Source organism: Staurois parvus, unplaced genomic scaffold (genome assembly GCF_062004578.1).
Source record: "Staurois parvus isolate SC_StPar_1 unplaced genomic scaffold, SC_StPar_1.0 ptg001151l, whole genome shotgun sequence".
Lineage (NCBI taxonomy): Eukaryota > Metazoa > Chordata > Amphibia > Anura > Ranidae > Staurois > Staurois parvus.
In genome coordinates, this window is record NW_028318947.1 from 232799 (window position 1) to 251644 (window position 18846).

Consider the following 18846-nt stretch of genomic DNA (forward strand, 5'->3'; position numbering starts at 1 on the left):
AAGGGGCCGGAAGTGTAACTTTAGTCAGAAAATAAGTCCTGCTAAATCACTTCAGGCTGGCCCCTTTTGCAAATATAGCTTTTTAAAACATTAAAGAAAAGTTCCCAAACTGTTTTAAATCCAGTAATACATTGTCTCACCCTGCTCTGCACATGTTGCTCTCCTATTTTTCGGCACTGTGCTGAAAATGTAGAGGCTGATCTGCTGACAGCCTAAAGATTCACTGCTGCTCAGGGGCTTTGGGCTTCAGCAAAATGGCAGCCTCCAGCAAGAAGAAACAGGAACAATGCTGGAAACAATTTAAAGCTCACACTAATTTGAAACCATAATTATTCATGTAGAATGTATGTTCCTTGCTAAAGAATGTTAAAATTATTTTTAATGAAGTTGTTATTATTATTATACAGTATTTATAAAGCGCCAATAGTTCGCTCAGCGCTGTACATTACAAAGGGGGACAGAACATGTGACAGAACAATACCAATACAATGTAAAACATGAGGGGATCGAGGGCCCTGCTCTTTCGAGCTTACAATCTAGGAGGGAGGGGATGGTGGCACAGGAGGAGATAGCTGTGGGGGTTGGAGTGGTAGGAAGAGTGGAGGAGGTCGGCAAGTTAGCAGGGGGTGGGGTAGGCTTCCCTGAAGAGATGGGTTTTCAGGGTGCGCCTAAAGGAGAGGAGAGTAGGTGATAATCTGATGGGTTGGGGCAGGGAGTTCCAGAGGATGGGTGACACCCTGGAGAAGTCCTGGAGGCGGGCATGGGAGGAGGAGACCAGGGAACTAGAGAGAAGGAGGTCTTGTTATGGATAAATGTTGGATTTTCTGACACATATAATACTTCTTTTAGTGTATTTAGGCGATTATGAATGAAAGAGCCGTTGAAATAAAAAATAAAGTGTGATTTTATTTTATCACACAATGGCTTAAAATAAAAATGTAAAGCGTATCATGAACAGTTCCATGTAGATAAAACTAAAAATATCGAGCAGAAGTTTAAAGAAAAGTCACCATTATTGTCATGGCTGTCCGGCCATGTGCTGTTTTGTTCTTCATGTGGTCTTGTCTTGTTCAACGCAGCTGAGTCCGAGCAAGAAGACGGAAGTGACATTAATGACTATTTCTTGTCTTGCAGCACCTGTTCCAGCTTCTCAGAATGTTCTTATGTGTGTCTGTTTGAACAGACGTGTGTGTGTGATTGTGTATGAATGTATCTGTGTCCGTTGTCTCATGGTCTTTTATGAGGCAAGTAAGCGTCATAACTTGAGATCTTGAGACCTTGTATGGAAATCAGTACTGCTTAGCAGAGCAATTTCATAGAAGGCAGGGGACGCTACATATATGGAGTTTTTGATTGACAGTACATATGTAATGTCCATAATAAGCTGGTGATGTAACCTCAGCTACTCATATTTAAATGATAATATAAATTAAGAATGTATCTTTACAATATTACAATAATGTAAACCACTAATCTACATATGTAACAATATTACCAACCTATAAATCATAAGCTAAATACTATTAAAATACTTTGTAATAGTTATTCTATTATAAGTCACTACTAATACCCTTGACATTTACTAGAGTCTTCTAACCAGCTGTGCCTTAATATAGAATACTCAGCCTTCAGCTGGATAGCTAGTTCAACTTAACTCCTTTTATTTTACTGTCTCAGCTTAATTTATATCTCAGCTTATTTTACTGAAGAAATAAATATTATCATCGGCTTAAGGCAACCATTCAAACATTTTAATATTAATTATGATTAATCATAAAAAACAAATATTTTGCAAGCTTGCCATCAATATAATATAAGTGCGGAATTATACGTTTGATTTATTAATTTTCTTCAGTAAAGTTCCACTTTAAGGTGGCCTCTGTCTATGAATTTGTTCATCATATGCTCAGTCTATATTTACAGGATTATGACACAATTACTTCATCATTTGCTCAGTCTATATTTACAGGATTATGACACATTTACTTTAAGTATGCTCCAGATCAGTAATCCATAGCTTTCTTGGTAAAATAGTTTTGTTGAGGCATGTATAGGTTGCTCTTCGGATGGGCAGAATACTGAATATGAAAACCTCACTGGCACCTTAGCTGGCTTTATGAACAGGCAAGGCATGGCCCCATCAGTCACCGGCTCTTGTGCAGATCTTCTGTTCTAGCTTGGCTTGGCTTCTAGAAAGGAACAGTAAGACATCCAAGAAAGCTTTCAGAAAATCATAAACAATTAGTAAGGTTGGCATTTCTTTTGTTCTATAGACATTTGATGAAGAGCTAGAAAAAGAGAAGAAAATGAGGGAGTGCTTGGAAAGGGATCTGAACGAAGCTTCCCAGAGGCTGAAAATGGCCCATGACGAGATCCGCAAGCTGACTGATGAATTACTCATTAAGAAAAAGGAAATTACAGAGCTTGGTAATTTGGAACTATTTCAGTCCCTTGTTCATTCTATAGGTTTTCTTTTCTTTGCAGGCTATTGGGTCTACTTGGTGGGCTTTTAAGGTGCACTTATGATGGACAAAGCCCATCCATACCTGATGTGACCATAACCAAAGAAAGTGAGAAGGTTTCATTTCTTCTGCTCCTTCTTTAAAACGTAAATGGAGAACCATATCTTGGTGAGGATGGTGCTGAAAACTGGGGCCACGTAACTGTGGGTTATACACTTCCTGCAGAGTTGGCTGTATATTATTGTTCTGGACCAACTTCCTGATAGAGACATTTGGGAACCATCCCTGCACAATAGTAGTCAGCAAGCTGTTTGTATTCTCCATCATTGATGCATGTGGCAGGGTGATAACCTAGGAGAACACTTTTGGGAGACAGTTTTCACTCAATAACAAGAAGGGCCTAAACAAGGACTTCCATGGAAGAATTACAAGGTATTATTTTACAGAAAGGTGCAAATTTAAAAATAAATAAAAGGATGCAACATGTTAAAGCTTATGAGATTTTACTGATTCTGTTTTAGATTGACTTTAAAGTGGAAGTCTAGACATTAGAGTAAAGGCAGAGTTCTGTAGAAACACATGAAATAAAAACCTTCTGCAAATGTGTAATTGTAAAATTGTCTTCTAAAATCAGGTCACATGACCTGGCTGTTCCTATTTTTCTTTTGTTTTTTTACATCTTATTTTACATGACTGTGACATGACAGCCTCTTCCTATTTTATTACAGAGCATATTGTGGAGAAGAAGCAACACGAGGTAAATGTGCTTCAACAGGAACTTAAAACCCAGAAAGAGAGTGGTGAGTGTTTTTTTTTGTTTTTTTTTAAGTAAACGTTATATTAACCCCTAGCTCTAGGAGTTAAAGTGATATTAAAGGTTTTTTTTTTTCTTTTAAATACCAAACATGTTATACTTACCTGCTCTGTGCAGTCGATTTCCACAGAGCAGCCCCGATCCTCCTCTTCTCTGGTCCCCCTGCTGGCACTCCTGGCTCCTCCCCCTTAACCAGTACCCCCAATAGCAAGCTTGCTATGGGGGCACTGGTGCATGCTCGCTTCCGAACCTCACTCTATGCATCCATAAGACATGGTTGGCCCCATCCCACGCTCTCTCCTCACTGGCTGTGATTCACAGCAGTGGGAGACAATGGCTCCCGCTGCCGTGTCTCAGCCAGTGAGGAGAGAGAGACCCGGGACAGCTGAGGCTTCCATGCACATCGCTGGATCAAGAGGGGGCTTATGTGAGTATTAGTCATGCACATTGGACGTTTTTACAGCGGCTGTTTTTGGCTTTTGGCGTTATTTTTTTCTACAACCAATAAACTCCCCAGCATGTTATCCTATGTGTTCATGCATACATAGACTGTAATCAGTGTGTTTTGGCAGGGCGTTTTTGGGCTGGAAAAAAAAAACATAACTAGTAGGTTTCTAGAGGAGTTTTTTAGCTGAAAAAACTAGGTAAAACACGGCAAACCAGCTTTTTTGGATTTTTTTTTTTGTATTAAAAAAAAAAAAAATCTGAAAAACACAAATGCGGAACGCAGCTAAATGCTATTGTAAAAACTCTACACAGCTAATGTTACCAGGGTTTTTAAAACGCCCCGAGTGCATGGAGCCTTAGGGGCGCAGCCTTTAAAACCACTTCAAACAAAATTTATTCTTGGACCCCCCATAAAATACCTGTTTTTCAGCCTTAGCTGCATCTCAAAACTACTAATCTCTGGCAGCCTTTTTGCAGCCACTTCTGCCTACATGCACTTCTGTGGATTTTCGTATGGTAACCTTTTAGATCATGCCTGTGTAATGTGTGCTGAAAGCCCATTTTACAAGGTGCAACAACACGATAGCACAATAGGGAGACAGGAATAGAGTGATCGGGACAATGGTAGACCATGCCTGATCTGTGCTTGTGAGCATGCCTGCTTGTTGTCTTTGATAAATGAAGTAGACTGGCCAAACACCCCAAGCACAAGAGCACAAACGGGAAGGTTGACTCCTTTCATGCACAATGGTGCTTGATCATGAATAAGCTCTGTTGTGCATTTCACACATCAGCCTTCCTACTTGTTTGTGGTCTTGTGCTTGAGATGTTTTAAGCCTACTCTTGACATTTTAAAAAGTATCCGTTTTCCCAGCGGAGTGGGTGGCCTATCTACTTCATTTATCTGGATCTCAAAGGTGAGCCAGGGACGGGCACCACATATGGGGCTGAGTGTCCTTACGTGAAGTGATGTCACTGTTCATTTGGACTGCTTGTAGTCTTTATCAAGAGTATGTGTGAAAGGATGACAATCCAGGACAGAACTTCGGGAAAACGTTGTTACCCCATAGCAGGAGTGCTTGAACAAAAACCACAATGGCAGGATAACTAGGAATTATTTTCAGAGAGGCATCTGCTCAGGGATATTGAAAATGATATTTGAAAATGCGTTAACATGATGAAGCTTATATGAGATATTAGTAATTGGGTTTACATATACTTTCATGTTCAGTCTGTGATGCACATGTGGTGTACATAGGTAGCTGTCAATTGCAGGCTTTTACAGTTGTACACAGTACAGTTCAAAAACATGTGTTCACGCACAAATGGCAGCATTCTCCAATGTGGTATGCTGTGTTTAGAGAAACACAACACAAAGCTGGTCTAAGGCAGCCTCAAATCCGTCATCAAATCTGCAGACCTGTGTTTGAAATGCACCTGTGTATACAGTCCCTAATTATGAAATGTCAGCATAACTGAAAATTTGGCATGTACCATATAATGGAATGTGTTTTGAAATTGTGTCCTCTGAACTAAATGTATATTGTACATGATCTATATATATGCAGATTCTGCTGATTTGCAAAAAGCCAAAGAACATAACCTTCGATTAGATAAGGAGATTCTCGCCTTACGCCAACGAGTCAGAGCACTGGATTCTGAATGGAAGAAGCACATAGAACAGGTAGAGAGTTGGGATACTGGGGTGTAGGCCATTGTGTGAGAATACTTGAAGGACCACATGTGCCCATTTTTCCCCCTTCATACTGACTTCACTTATTTCATTCTAATTCAGGCCAGCCTGAAATATCTCCCCTCATAGCAACCAATCATCTTCTCCCTTTCATTTTCCAACCTGTCTTAGAAAAAAGGGGAATCGTATAGGTTGTTATTGAAACAATGTTTTTTCTCTATGTGAGGCCTAAGATTCTGTGATTTCATTGTGATAGCTGAGGCCCTGGAAACTTAGGACAATGGTCTTTTTTTATTATTCATATGTGTTCATCTATACTTTTGCAAGTGAAATAATTTTTTTAATAACTGATTATTTTATTACAGAGTGAAAAGAGCGACGGTGACTCCATGTCCACACGCTCGAACAAGCAGGACAGTGAAGAACTTCATAAAAAGTAATTAGAAAGGGAATTGAAAAGGACTATGGTGCTAAGTGGGTAGCCACCATCCCTAAATGTATATGTAAGACCAAGAAACCCCTCTATTAATTTGGACTTTTAAAGGCTACAACAGCCAACAATTTAGTTTTGGTTGTTGATTCATAAAAAGTAATTATTTTTGAATCTGAAAGAAAAATCCTGCAGTTCCTAAGAGTGATATCCAGATATCTCCACATATCATTTTCTAAGAGATCTACCTAGAGATCTGCTATGCTCAAATTCCTAAGAGAAATATCTAGAGATCTCCCACTCACCAATTCCTGGTGGAAATAGAGAGGTATCCTTGTACCAGTTCCTAACAAAATGTATTGAGAGATTTTCCTTTATCAATTCCTTGGGGATATAAAGAGAGATCTCCCCACATCCGCTCCTGAGAGAAATATCTAGAGATCTCCCCGACACCAGTTCCTGAGGGGAAATATCCAGAGATCTCCACACACAAGTTCCTGATAGAAATATCCAGAGATCTCTACACACCTATTTCTAAAGGAAATATCCAGGGATGTCCCTATGCCAATTCCTAAGGGAAATATCCAGAGATCTCCACATTTCAACTCCTGAGGGAAATATCTAGAGATTGACACACACCAATTCCTGATAGAGATATCCAGAGATCTCCACACCTATTCCTGAAGGAAATATCCAGAGATCTCCACATTCCGATTCCTGAGGGAAATATCTAGAGATTGCCACAAACCAATTCCTGATACAGATATCCAGAGATCTGCACACACTTATCCCTGAAGGAAATATCTAGAACTCTACCCACACCTATTCCTGAGAGAAATATCTAGAGATCTTCCCAAACCAATTCCTGAGAGAAATATCTAGAGATCTCACCACACCAGTTTCTGATAGATATCCAGAGATCTCCCCACATCAATTCCTAAGGGAAATATCCAGAGATCTCCCCACATCAATTCCTAAGGGAAACATCCAGAGATCTCCCCACATCAGTTCCTAAGAGAAATATACAAATATCTCCACATTCTGATTCCTGAGGGAAGTATCTAGAGATCACCATACACCAATCCCTGAGGGAGGTAAATTCTTGAGAAATATCCACCCCAGTTTCTGAGCAAAATATCCAGAGATCTCCATAGATCAGTTCCTTAGGAAAATATTTGCAGAGATTCCCATCCCCCCCCCATTAATTCCTGAGGAAAAAATCCAGAGATTCCCCACCACCACCACCACCAATTCCCAGGAGAAATATCCAGAGATCTCCCTACTAGGGTTGAGGTTTGATTTCGCCTGGAATTTATGTCCGTTTTGGCAATGCTGACCCTTAGAAGTGATTTCATCACAAAGCAATAAATCTGTGTAAGAGGCCACAAATGAAAGCTGTTATTTTGACTACTTTAACCTGGTAAATTAGATTGCATAAAGCAGATTTATCATCACTGGATTAATGTCTTTGGCATTTGAGCTGGAAAATCGCTTTAAAACAGACTATGTCATCTTCTGTGTTTCATTGCCCTTGTGACAGACTTGCTGTTAATAGAGACCTGTACTGAGAACCTATAGAGACTGCCGTTACAGATTCTGAAATTGCTTATTGCATGGCTTTCATGCCAATCCAATGACTTCAGTACTTTCTTAATTTAAAAATAAAATGTTTTGAGGAATCGGCACCAACTGGATCCAAATGTATGTTTAAATAATTAATAAAAAAATAAACATAAAAAAATTAATGAGCTGCAGTCACTAAAAGACAAAATTATGAATTCACTTTCTAAATTGACCCCACTTTTCTAATCTATATTCTTGTTCTGGGTCAGTGACTAAGAAAGTACAAAAGCCAGAGACTGCCAGGGAACAATCATTATTAGGAGGTCAGCAATAGCAGCTCATTTAATTCTCCTTTATGGGTTTGATTGAAAGTTGAACTGAACAACAGTCCTTAGTGATGTTGTGCCCAGAACCAATGTATTAAAGTGGCAATTCATTCTAATTTTCCAATTCAGTTAGTCTGGGTACACACAGATCGAAATTCGGCCGATTCAGCAGGGACTGACTGAATTTTGATCTGTGTGTGGCCCACGCTGTTTGACAGCCCACATGGAAGAAATATATAGTTATATTTAAAAAATTTTCATCTCAAATATATTGACGTATATTTGAGATACTACAATTTCGGCCGTATTCCGTATATTTGAAGGAAAAAAAAAAAATAAATTATACATATATATATACCGTATATACTGTCTGTTGAAATGCGTTTTTTATATATTACAAAATATATCACAAATATTTTTAAAAATACATTTCCATATATACTGTATGTCTTTAAAAATACATTTAATCTACATTGTTGGAATGCATTCACAAATATATGTTAAAATGACTTTTTTGTATGTTTAAAAAAAATCTGAAGAATATATTTAAAAAAAAATATATTCTTAAAAATATTTTTCATATATTGTAATATATAAAAAATGCATTTCAACAATATATATATATATATATATATATATATATATATATATATATATATATATATATTGGCCAAAATTGTAGTATTTCAAATATATGTATATATATTTGGTAAGAATATCTTTCAAATATATTTTTCTTCCATGTGGGAGAAGACGATTGTTAGATTGACTTCTGGTGAACAGTCTTGTTTGAAAACCTTCATTGATCAGCAGCAGGCAGACAATTGTCAGAATACAATAGCTCAGTGAAGAGGATTCCTACATCCACCTTACATGCGCAGATGCAGGATTATGTACAGCGGTGGTTGAATGAAAAAAAAAAAAAACTAGTGGCTTGTACCCAGTTTTAGAGTTGCCATTTAAAAACTGATGGGAAATCGGAACTGTAACAATTGTCTGATGAGGAGATGAAGAGGGGAGAGAGGAGATGAGGAGGAGAAAGATGAGGTGAGGTCTATGCTCTTTGTAATCTATCAAAAGAAAGTAGGCAGGGCTGACAAAACATGCTAGGAAACATGGAGCTGTGTTGTCATGTCAAAGAGGAAGGTAAGCATACTAGAACTGGGATAAAACCAGATACAATATCCATGTATTCCAAAGATGCACTGTAAGGCCTGGTTCACATTGGTGCGATTTGAGATGCAACTTGAGTAGCACAGAATCGTGTGACAAGCGAAGTCGCCCTATATTAATGGTGCCCATTCACATCAATGCGGCTTCGTGTAGCAAAGGTTCTTGTACTGCTTTGGTGCAAATCCAGCACAATTTTGGCCCCGTAGAATATGCAAATTACTATCAAAGTATCATCCAAGTTGCACCACATAATCGCACTGAAAGTTGGATCAAAATCTGGTCAGAACAGCGTGAACCTAGCCTAAAGCTGGGTACACACTATAAGAAAATCGGGCGAACGATTGCCTGGTTTTCCTCGATGTTTCACAGCAAGTTGAACCCAAGGGTGGGTACTATTTGTATAAAAATTCTCGGACAAAGGCTTTTTTTGTTTGACATAGAAATATTGTAGTGTAGAAGATTATTGTTGTTTTTATTGTTTCTAATCATGCACAATCTTTCGTATCCAATTATTCTCATGCGAAAACAGTACACATTAAATGAAAATTGTTAGTTCTGTTCACGTACAAGAAGAATTTTGGATTTTGTCCCTTCAGAAATTTTGTCAATTGTGTACACACTATTATGAAAATTGAAAGATCTTCTCATAGTGTGTACCCCACTTAACCTCCCTGGCGGTATTCCCGAGTGTAGCTCGGGGTAAAATTTCAGTACCAAAAGCGGTAACCCCGAGCTACACTCGGGCTTACCATGCGGCACTGCATAGGGATTCCCTGCAGAGCTTACCTTGTCCTTCGCTCCCGCGATGTGTCCCCTGCAGCGTCCCCGGCCATCTCCTCCGGCCGATGACGGCATCCGGCTTCTGTGTTCTGGTCCCTGTGACGTCGGGACGTACGGGCGTTGGAACCGGCGGGAAATTTCAAAATGTAAAAAAATTCCATTTTTTTCTAAACAAATTTTACATAGTAAAACATTGCTGTTTCAAACCATTTCAAATACATTTTGTCCCTAGTGCTTTATCCTGTCCCCTGTCTGCATTTTGACTGTTCTTTCTGCCTGGAAACTTAGAAAAGTCCATGGCGTCCAAAAAGCGTCCCTTTAGGTCAAAAGCGGGTTTAGATCAGCTAGAGAACAGCGATAGTAAATCAGAACCACTTGCAGAATTGAGTGATAATGATTTGTGGGGAAATTCATCATCAGACACTGAAAATGATTTTGTGACTTTGCTCAGTGATGTGCGAACTTGGCGCTATATTTCAAATTTCAGTGTTTTTGGTTTGATTATATTATTGAATTAAATGTATTATTATTTTTTATGATTATTTATTAAATTATAATTTATGATTTTGTGTTTAAAATTTTATCATACCCGGGATGTTTAATAGACTCTTTTTCGGACAGATTTCAGTGAGTTATTCCTAAATATTACAGCCTACAATAAAAAAACTACATATTTCCATGCAAAATAATGGTACCGCTTTCAGCACCAAAAATCTGAAATAATCATACCGCTAGGGAGGTTAAGGTAGATTTCTGTTCACGTCACTGTTGTTGCTTCTAGACAAAGTGATAAATCTCCCCTCAGGGACACAAGCAGCAGGAAGAATATAAGCAAAAATTGTCATTCCACAAAAAAAATCTAAAATTTTTACTGAGATCTCAATGTCAAAACATGTAGTAAATGGTGGTTTTGCTATTGAGATCTCTGTAAAAAAACAAATTGAGATTTGTTTGGTATGCTGACATTTTTTGCTTATGGACTTTTTTACAGTGTTTCCACTGGCCATGCACCCATGAGTAGTTGTGAAAGGTGAAGGATCAGCTACATGATTTTTCTGTTTTTATTAGATGTAGACTTGCGGTTGAAGGAAAGGAATGTGTAAATAAACAGCTCCTCCACAAACTGAAGAAGCTCCAGGCAGAGTATGACGATATAGTGGAACGCAATGAGGAACTGGAATCCATTCTGGGAGAGTCTCAGAACCGAACAAAAGAACAAGTAGATTACTTGGAATCTGAAATAGCTGGGCTCCAGAGAACTGTACGTATTGTATTGGATGCAATGTCCTACTGATGGCATCAAGGTTGTCTACTGGCTTCACACAGTCTGATCCTGCCAAGACTATACACACGGGGTGGGATTTACTAAAACTGGCGCACTCAGAATCTGGTGCAGCTGTGCATGGTGGCCGATTGGTTTCTAACTTCAGCTTGTTCAATTAAGCTGTGACAGAAAACCTGGAAGCTGATTGGTTTCTATGCAGAACTGCACCAGATTTTGCACTCTCCAGTTTTAGTAAATCCCTCCCTAGATGTCTTTGTATATGTTTCAGAAAGATGTTCTCTTTTTTTCCCCACTTCATATTTCTTGATAAAACAGTGATCAGGTAATGAGGTTCTTCCTTCAGTCACCCTAATACATGCCATTGGCATTCTTGAGCTCTGTGTTTAAATAGACTGATGGAATTGTGCAAGTTTCAGTACCCAGAGATACAGTATAGTGGGGGCAGTTTGTTCAGCTGCCTAGGGGCTCCCAGACTCCCAAGGGGGTACATAAGGATTCTAACAAAAAATCTGTACTTGGTGCTCTATACCAGTGTTTCTCAACCTCTTTTCATTCAAGGCACCCTTTAAAATTATGGACAGTCCTAAGGCACCCTTTAAAACTATGAACAGGTTTGAGGCACCCCATTCTAAAATGTGAAACTATTCTAATAGTTTTATATAACGCAGCAACATCCACACATGTAGGACACCCAACATTAGAGTTGATTTATTCTTTCAAAGAAAATACATTTTTGCACACTGGTACTGACTAGTATTCCAATGTTTCTCTTCTCCCTCAGTTTTTCTCCATCATTGAACTACAGTAATGTGACCCCAGCACTGATGGAGAGGGGCAAGGGAGGGTCAAACTAGGATGCTGTGCAGGCAGCTGACATCCTCCTTATCAACTGATGATGTCATTGGTTGTCAGGATGCCAGCGGCTAGAAGGTCGTAATGGTGCACAATGAAAACCTGTGGCTTTGTGTAACTAAAAGGGAGGCTTGTTCCACCTGCTGGCTTGTATACAAATTTTGGGAAATTTTTAGACATTTTGCCAGGGCACCCCTGAAGAAACCTCACGGCACTCCAGGGTGCCTGGGCACCCTGGTTGAGAAAGGATGCTCTATACAGTAATACAGTACAGTTTTCATGGCCTTGCAGTTCTTTTAGATTTTTTTTTTTTTTAGAGACAGGCCAGTCTTTGTTTCTTTCAGTAAAGGTTTTCTTTAAGATAATCAAACAATTATACACATTACATATACACATTTCCTGTACCTGAATCCATTTTATATTACCTGCATGTGAGAGGCAAGACATACATTTATACGCACACGAGTTACCATTATGATTGGGGGCTGGAGAGGATATGAATTGGAAAAAGCTCTAGATCCTATGAATCAATACATTAAAGTTGGTGTAGCAGATCTTGGACATCGTTTAGATAACAAAGCTATTTAGTAATAGGAAAAAAAGATGCTATGTAGTTTGGCATGTGGCCCTAGGGTACTGGGTGTGACACCTACCACCAAGGAAATGATCTGCTAGGTTTGTATGTGATTCTTGTGTTTGCATCAGTTATTATCCAAAAGACATATAGATACATTTATTAGGGATACTTTAAGAAAAAAAAACATTGCTGACTCGGGGGGACCATCTGCCTGCAATGGGACCTAGAAGCACAGGGAGCACAGCTTTGTCTGGCAGCACAATGATTTGTGCAAGTAGCAATAACAATTGGCAAATACATTTGGAAGAAATAATTTTGTATACAATATTGGAAACTTTAACACTCAACTCAGTGTTAGATTCACAGGGTTAAAGACTCACAGCACAGTGGCTAAATGGTTAGCACTTCCGCCTGGCAGTACTAGGGTTGTTGGTTTGAATCCCAACCACGGCACCACCTGCCTGGAGTTTGCATGTTCTCCCTGTGCCTGCCTGGATTTTCTCCCACGCTCCAAAGACATGCCGGTGCATGCTGCCCCTGGTAATGCAGAATATTTTAGAAAGTGACTGAATTCAGCTTTAACTATTGTTTTAAGAATTCGTATTCTGTATCTCTAAAGGGATGGCTTTTAAGATGGAGAACATAGAAACCCGAGGGCCTCTTAAAGCGATCCTGTCTTTGGAGAAGTGCAGGGGTTGCACTTGTTTTCTTTTAAAAATGCATGTTGCCTGAAAGTATTTTGGTGTCAATGCTTTTGGAGTCAGACATTGAACATGCATGCTGTAAATGTATGTAAGAAAGGTGTCAGAATTCGCTATATCTATACTTATTCCAAGGCAGAAACTCAAAGTACTGAAGTCAGGGGATGAGCATGATGGACAGATAACTAGAATATTCAGAGAGAGGTCAGCAATTACAGCCTCCATAATTATTGGACCGGTTTCCTTTAATTCCCCACTCACATATCGTTACAGCCATAGTGGTGATCAATGGGAATGAACTTGGGTGGGTTCAGACATGAGTTGGAACCCACTTGAAAAATCCCACCGGGAAGCCGTCAGTGCAGACAGCTAGTCATAAGGGGCAGAGGTATTCCCTGCGGAGGTGGAGGTATTCCCTGCCCTGCAGCTGTATGCATACACGCCTATTCTATACATGCAGTTGTTAGTGTATTTTATTAGTGGCCCAAGACAATTCCTCTCTTCCAATGTGGCCCAGGAAAGTCAAAAGTTGGGACACCCCTGCCCTGGAGGATCCCTGGTTGGGAAAGGCTGCATTGGATCGTGGTTGAATATATGTGGTTGTAAATCACATGCAGTATCAGCTTTCTTCCGCAAGATGGCAGTGTGTGTTGCCATAGATTCAGGCCAGTAGTCAGCTGATAGTAAAGAGCTATTGTCAGTGCTGGTGGGGGACTCATGAATGGAATGTGGTTACCTAGCAAACACAAACACTATAGTGCGGCCTTTGTGAGATTGTTGTGTTTACAGGCGTAGCAGGGAGCCAGGCAGTGGGAGATGGTCACTATTTGACGTGCAGCTTGTGTCCCCAGTCCCTCCCCTGTCACCATTGTCCAATCTTTGGGTTTCGTGGCTAAACTGTCACCAGAATATTTTTTATTAAAATGCAGCAATGTCGGTTTTTGATTGGTAAGTCTGTCTGGCTTTTCTTTGCTTACCCTTCCCTCATTTTGATTCTGTCTTATTCTTTTTATTTCCACCCAACAGATTATAAATTTGGAGTCGGAGCTGACGGAACTTGTGGAGCAGCGTGAAGCCAAAGATGAGGCCTGCTCTTCAGACGGACTGGGCTTAGATGTCAAAAGGATGTCAGAAATGGAACAGGTTAGATTATTATATGGAGCTGCCTGTGAATGAGATACCATTTCCCAAATTCCTTATGAATGATACAAGATATCCGGGATGTGTCAGATTTTTTTTTTGTTTGCATTGTTGCACCAAGCCACAGCTGCAAGCTAAGCATTTGCCTTGTAGTCCTATTCATTTGCAACAGACAGTGGCACCTGTCAAGCTCAGCATTTCATGTTAAAATTGCTGCAGCAGTGCATGATCACCCAAGCAGCAACATGTGCTTTGTACCTGGGCGGTCAGGGGTGATAAAATGTGGAAATACTGACTGTTTTCACCACCCCCTGCAGCCCATGTGAAAGTGGCATTAAGCAGATCAGGTGTTCTGACTTCACTTTGACTGATCTGCATACTTAATACCAGGGGCGGACTGACCATTTGGAAACTTGGGCACTGCCCGAGGGCCCGGGGTCAATAGGGGGCCCCATGAGATCCCCCTGGTATCTTTTTTCATAGGCTTTTTTGAGTTTGGGCAAGGACACAGGGGCCCCATGATCCCCTATTGCCCAGGGGCCCCATATGTTGTCAGTCCACCCCTGCTTGATACAGGTCAGCATGAAGTATTGAGGCTATAGACAGCCAGGCAGCCAGCATTTTCAGAATGAGGTCAGACATGGCAGGCTGTAGTTTTAGCTCAGTCCAGGTTTTTAGTAAAGCAAATAATTAAACTCAAACAGCAAATATCTATTACATTGCAGCGTACCAATTCTTATTTGTGATGGCTTCCTTTCTTTTATTTTCACCTGGTGATCCTGCCAGGAAGTCTGTTTGTTTTTTTATTAGAACAATCTGTCCTGCAGATGTTGCATTTAAAGGGTTGAGACAAATCTTTTACCACCATCAGCGGTTCTTACAATGGTCCGCCTTCATTTATCTAAAACCTTTGGCCCAAAAGGTTAAAAAAACGGTTGCTGTAACTGCTTAACACCTCCCCAGACTGACCATGCTGCTTTCCAAAGGTGCCCCCTGTGAGCCTTCTTCCAGAGTGGGGGTGTTCTAATACAAAAATGTGTTACTGGCCAGATCACCAGGTGAAAAATGTGTGAAGAAGGACTAAAAAAGAAAACTAATGCAGCCACCAAATCTAATTATTGGTAAGCTGCAATATTCTACATTTTTGGTTTTTCGTTTAATATCACTTTAAGGATGGCTGAACAGAATTACAGAAAATGAGGACTCTTTTTTATTTTTCATTGTAATTGTATTTTTTAATGTGTAGCTGTACATTCTGAAGGACACAGATACACATCTGCTATCTTCAAAAGTTATCTGTCTGGTTGACCCCATTAACAGCCTGTGTGGATGGGCTTTTGTTGAGTTCAAGAGAGTTTTGCATCTCCATGCAAGTCTATTCAAATGCAGCTTGAGGCATGCCAGATGCACCTTTCAGTGATTTCTTTATGATCTCAGAAGCTTCTCCAGATCAGGGGCGGACTGACCATTTTGAAACTCGGCACTGCCCGAGGGCCCGGGGTCAGTAGGGGGCCCCATGAGATGCCCCTGGTACCTTTTTCATAGGCTTTTCTGAGTTTGGGCAAGGACACAGGGGCACCATGATCCCCTATTGCCCGGGGGCCTCATGAGTTGTCAGTCTGCCCCTGGTCCAAATGATATCACCATCAACACAAGACCACAGCTCGTCTACACAGACCCTAACTTCACCTCCCCTCTGAAGCTATCCCCACAGACTCACTGCTCCAGTCATCCAGTGCTGGTCATTTTTCTAGTTGAAATGTGCCCATTGGCTGGAATTAGTATTTAAAGTGGTTGTAAACCTGAGACATAAAATATGAACAAAGCATATTCCTCTATTGTGTGTTTTTGTCTCAATCCAGAGCACTAAATGGCATTTCTGTCTGCTGCTCTGTTGCTCTGCTATCAGCATGACAAGTTGTTCTGACACCAAGAGAAAAATGAGGCAGGAGACGGACCTCCAGCAGATTGACAGCCTCAGCTCTGTTCTGGTGTGCTGTGTGGAGTGGGGGTGTCTCTTCCCTCCAATCAGCTCTCAGAGCTCTCCTAACTGAGCTCTGCAGTGTTTTAATTTCAGCTCTTCACCCCGTTTTCTGAACTCTCAGGCAAGTTTATAAATTCAGCACTTTGGTTGGCTGAAGGGAAGAGATGACTGCAGATACATGTACAACTTATGTAGGAGGATTTCTTTCATCTCTGTATATCACCTGAGGACAGTCACCTCACTGCGTATATGTAAGAATTTACAACCACTTAAATTAATGAATGGGGAGGAGGGTCCGGTGTTATAGGTTTGGTCACATGACCTGTCAAAGTCGTGATCAGCCTCTCCTCCCCTGCAGCATCATGCAGAGAATACTCTGTAACATACAGCAGGTTCCACACATCATTCAGTTATAAAATGCAGAGTGCAGTGTCTGTTGGAGAGCTGATAGCAATATTCATAAATTGGCCCCTCAACATTACCAAAGGTTCCCAACGAAAAAATGACACCTGTGTGTATTCATTCCCCAGCATTTCTTAGCTGACCTAGTCATTTAAACAAAGTAAGCAGTAAGGACCTTTCTAACCATACCAGTAATAATTGTGCAGTAGTGGTGGTGATGCAGGGCAGCTCCCTTGGTCTTACAGCAGAGCGGACGTAGACCTCAAATTATTATGGGATGCAGACTACAATATATTTACAATTGCTGATCTTTTAATCTTTGTGGGAACCTAAGATGCTATCAGTCCATTGTAAATTGACATCTGATTACTTTCTGTGTATTATTGCACTTTGCCAAAGTAAAGTACAGTGGCTAACACTTCCGCCTAGCAGCACTGGGGTTGTCTGTTCTAACCCCAACCATGGCACTACCTGCCTACATGTTCTCCCTGTCCCTGCCTGGGTTTCCTCCGGGTACTCCAGCTTCCTCCCACACGCCAAAGACATGCTGATAGGTTATTAGGCTCCTGTTTAAATTGGCCCTAGTGTGTGTATTATGATTATTATTATTATTTATTATACAGGATTTGTATAGCACCAACAGTTGCAGCACTTCTATATGTGTATGTACGAATGTGAGATAGGAACCTTAGATTGTTAGCTCCTTGAGGGCAGAAACTGATGTAAAGTAATATATATATATATCTATCGGTGTAAATTGATGGTACTTTATACTGTATGTATACGTAAGGGGGAAACCTCCTGCGCTCAACCCTAATATACTGAAAAAAGCTGCTAACACCTGCACCTGTTACCCAAAGTGAAAAACATAAAATTATAAATGATTGGTGTAGCGCTTTTCAAAATCTTTCCCTTATTTATACCGTGAACAAACAATATAATCAAGACCAAATCACAATAGGTCAATCATACAGTGACAAATAAACACAAATTATATATATAGTGAATAAACCACAACTATATCCCAGATCCTGGGAAACATATAGAATCAGTGTTAAGTGCTCTGTGTCAAACCACTTAAATACACATGTGTAACACACTAAAGTGAAAATTCAAAATACAATCGTGAATAACATAAAACAATTTATAAACCCATAAATAACATAAATTCATATAAAATGTGAGAACAGTGTCCACTGCAATGCATTAGCACACACATACAGGTGAATTTTGTGCGTGGCAGGCTCAGGTGCTGACTCCACTTATGGCTAAATTGGCTCCTCACCTCCTTGCTGCGACCCAAAAGGGTCTATAAGCCTTATGGATCTCACTCGGATCCTTCCGGGGTCAGCATAAATCCTCCAGCAGAGATAACACAAGGTTTCCAAATCAAGGTACCAAGATATCCCCTTTTCCAATGGCTCTTACTCAGTGGATCAGCTCTCAAAATAATCTGCAAAGAGAAAAAATCCCCATAGTGTAACACCGTTTATTATGCAGGGTATAAATCAATAACCATAAAACTCACATTGCCAAACTTCTTGTACATAGCCTTTTAGAGCCTCATGTATGGGTGTATCTGCATGGGCTCATCCGAGAGTACAAAGATGGCGTCCGCGCCGGAAATGACGTCACCTACGCGTTGTGTCACTAATCACGTGACTTCATCAGGGTCTGTATGAATGTGAGATAGGAACCTTAGATTGTTAGCTCCTTGAGGGCAGAAACTGATGTAAAGCAATATATATATACAGTCATGGCCGAAATTGTTGGCACCCTTGATATTTCTCCAGGAAATCATGTATTTCTCACGAAACGTATTGCATTAACACATGTTTTGCTATACACATGTTTATTCCCTTTGTGTGTATTGGGACAAAACAAAAAAAGGGAGGAAAGAAAGCAAATTCGACATAATGTCACACAAACCTCCAAAAATGGGCTGGACAAAAGTATTGGCACCCTTTCACAACTGCGGATAAATAAGAATGTTACAAGCATGTGATGCTCCTGTAAACTCACCTGGGGCAAGTAACAGGTGTGGGCAATATAGAAATCACACCTGAAAGCAGATAAAAAGGAGAGACGTTCACTTAACCTTTGCATTGTGTGTCTGTCTGTGCCACACTAAGCATGGACAACAGAAAGAGGAGACGAGAACTGTCTGAGGACCTGAGAACCAAAATTGTGGCAAAATATCAACAATCTCAAGGTTAC

General features: G+C 40.2%; 1 protein-coding gene across 2 annotated transcripts in view; it reads left to right on the forward strand.

Annotated features, from left to right (window-relative positions):
• CCDC30 (coiled-coil domain containing 30) overlaps positions 1–18846 on the forward strand; it is a 94469-nt gene that overhangs the window by 41769 nt on the left and 33854 nt on the right. For both annotated transcript variants that reach the window (XM_089659388.1, XM_089659389.1), the window contains 6 exons: positions 2274–2427; positions 3191–3262; positions 5292–5407; positions 5782–5852; positions 10757–10949; positions 14130–14246. In XM_089659388.1, coding sequence (XP_089515514.1) covers positions 2274–2427; positions 3191–3262; positions 5292–5407; positions 5782–5852; positions 10757–10949; positions 14130–14246 — 723 coding nt within the window. The remainder of the gene's footprint in view (positions 1–2273; positions 2428–3190; positions 3263–5291; positions 5408–5781; positions 5853–10756; positions 10950–14129; positions 14247–18846) is intronic.